General features: G+C 40.7%; 1 protein-coding gene across 1 annotated transcript; it reads left to right on the top strand.

Moving 5' to 3' along the window:
* Positions 1-456, top strand: LOC120238061 (40S ribosomal protein S15a). Its single transcript, XM_039241640.1, has one exon. It carries the CDS (start codon positions 25-27, stop codon positions 415-417), a length of 393 nt encoding a protein of 130 aa, XP_039097571.1. The 5' UTR covers positions 1-24; the 3' UTR covers positions 418-456.
* The last annotated feature ends 624 nt before the right edge of the window (positions 457-1,080 follow it).

The raw sequence follows: 1,080 nt of genomic DNA, 5'->3' as shown, positions 1-1,080 counted from the left end.
CCGCCATTTTTCCCTGCCGCCACAATGGTGCGCATGAATGTCCTGGCAGACGCGCTCAAGAGCATTAACAATGCCGAAAAGAGAGGCAAACGCCAGGTTCTTATCAGGCCATGCTCCAAAGTCATCGTCCGATTTCTGACCGTGATGATGAAGCATGGTTACATTGGCGAATTTGAAATCATCGATGATCACAGAGCTGGGAAAATTGTTGTGAATCTCACAGGCCGGTTAAACAAGTGTGGAGTGATCAGCCCCAGGTTTGATGTACAACTTAAAGATCTAGAAAAATGGCAGAATAATCTGCTCCCGTCCCGCCAGTTTGGTTTCATTGTACTGACAACCTCAGCTGGCATCATGGACCATGAAGAAGCAAGACGAAAACACACAGGAGGGAAAATCCTGGGATTCTTTTTCTAGAGATGTAATACGTTCATACAAATAAAATGCCTCACTGGACTCTAAAAAAAAAAAAAAAAAGAAGAAAGATTTCAAATATGTAGGCTACCTCTCACCTTACACCCCAGAAAAGGAGGAGCAAATAGAATCTAAAGCAGAGAGAAAAAAATGAAGATTAGAGTGAAAATGAATGAGGGGCACCTGGGTGGCTCAGTCGGTTAAGCGTCCGGCTTCGGCTCAGGTCATGATCTCACAGTTTGTGGGTTCAAGTCCCGCATCGGGCTCTGTGCTGACAGCTCAGAGCCTGAAGCCTGCTTCGGATTCTGTGTCTCTCTCTCTCGGACCCTCCCCTGCTCATGCTGTCTCTATCCCTCTCTCAAAAATAAATTAAATTAAAAAAAAAATAGAGTGAAAATGAATGAAATAGAAAAATAGAAAAAAATAAAGGAAAACAAAAACTGGTTCCTTGAAAGCATTAATAAAATTGACAAGTTTTTGTCTAGATTTACCAAGAGAAAAGTAGTAAATTTTCTAGTCCTATTACTACACCCATATGTGAAAGATTGGGATATTATGACTGACTTTACAGAAATAAAAAGGGTTGTAAAGGAATACCATGAACAATTTTATGCCAAGGAGTTACATAACTCAGTTGAAATGGGAAAATTCCTAAAAGATTCAAAC

This window comes from Hyaena hyaena, unplaced genomic scaffold (assembly GCF_003009895.1).
Source record: "Hyaena hyaena isolate Hyena2069 unplaced genomic scaffold, ASM300989v1 scaffold_197, whole genome shotgun sequence".
NCBI classification, from domain to species: domain Eukaryota; kingdom Metazoa; phylum Chordata; class Mammalia; order Carnivora; family Hyaenidae; genus Hyaena; species Hyaena hyaena.
Note: the sequence above shows the minus strand (reverse complement) of the source record. Positions and strands in the feature narration are given on the sequence as shown.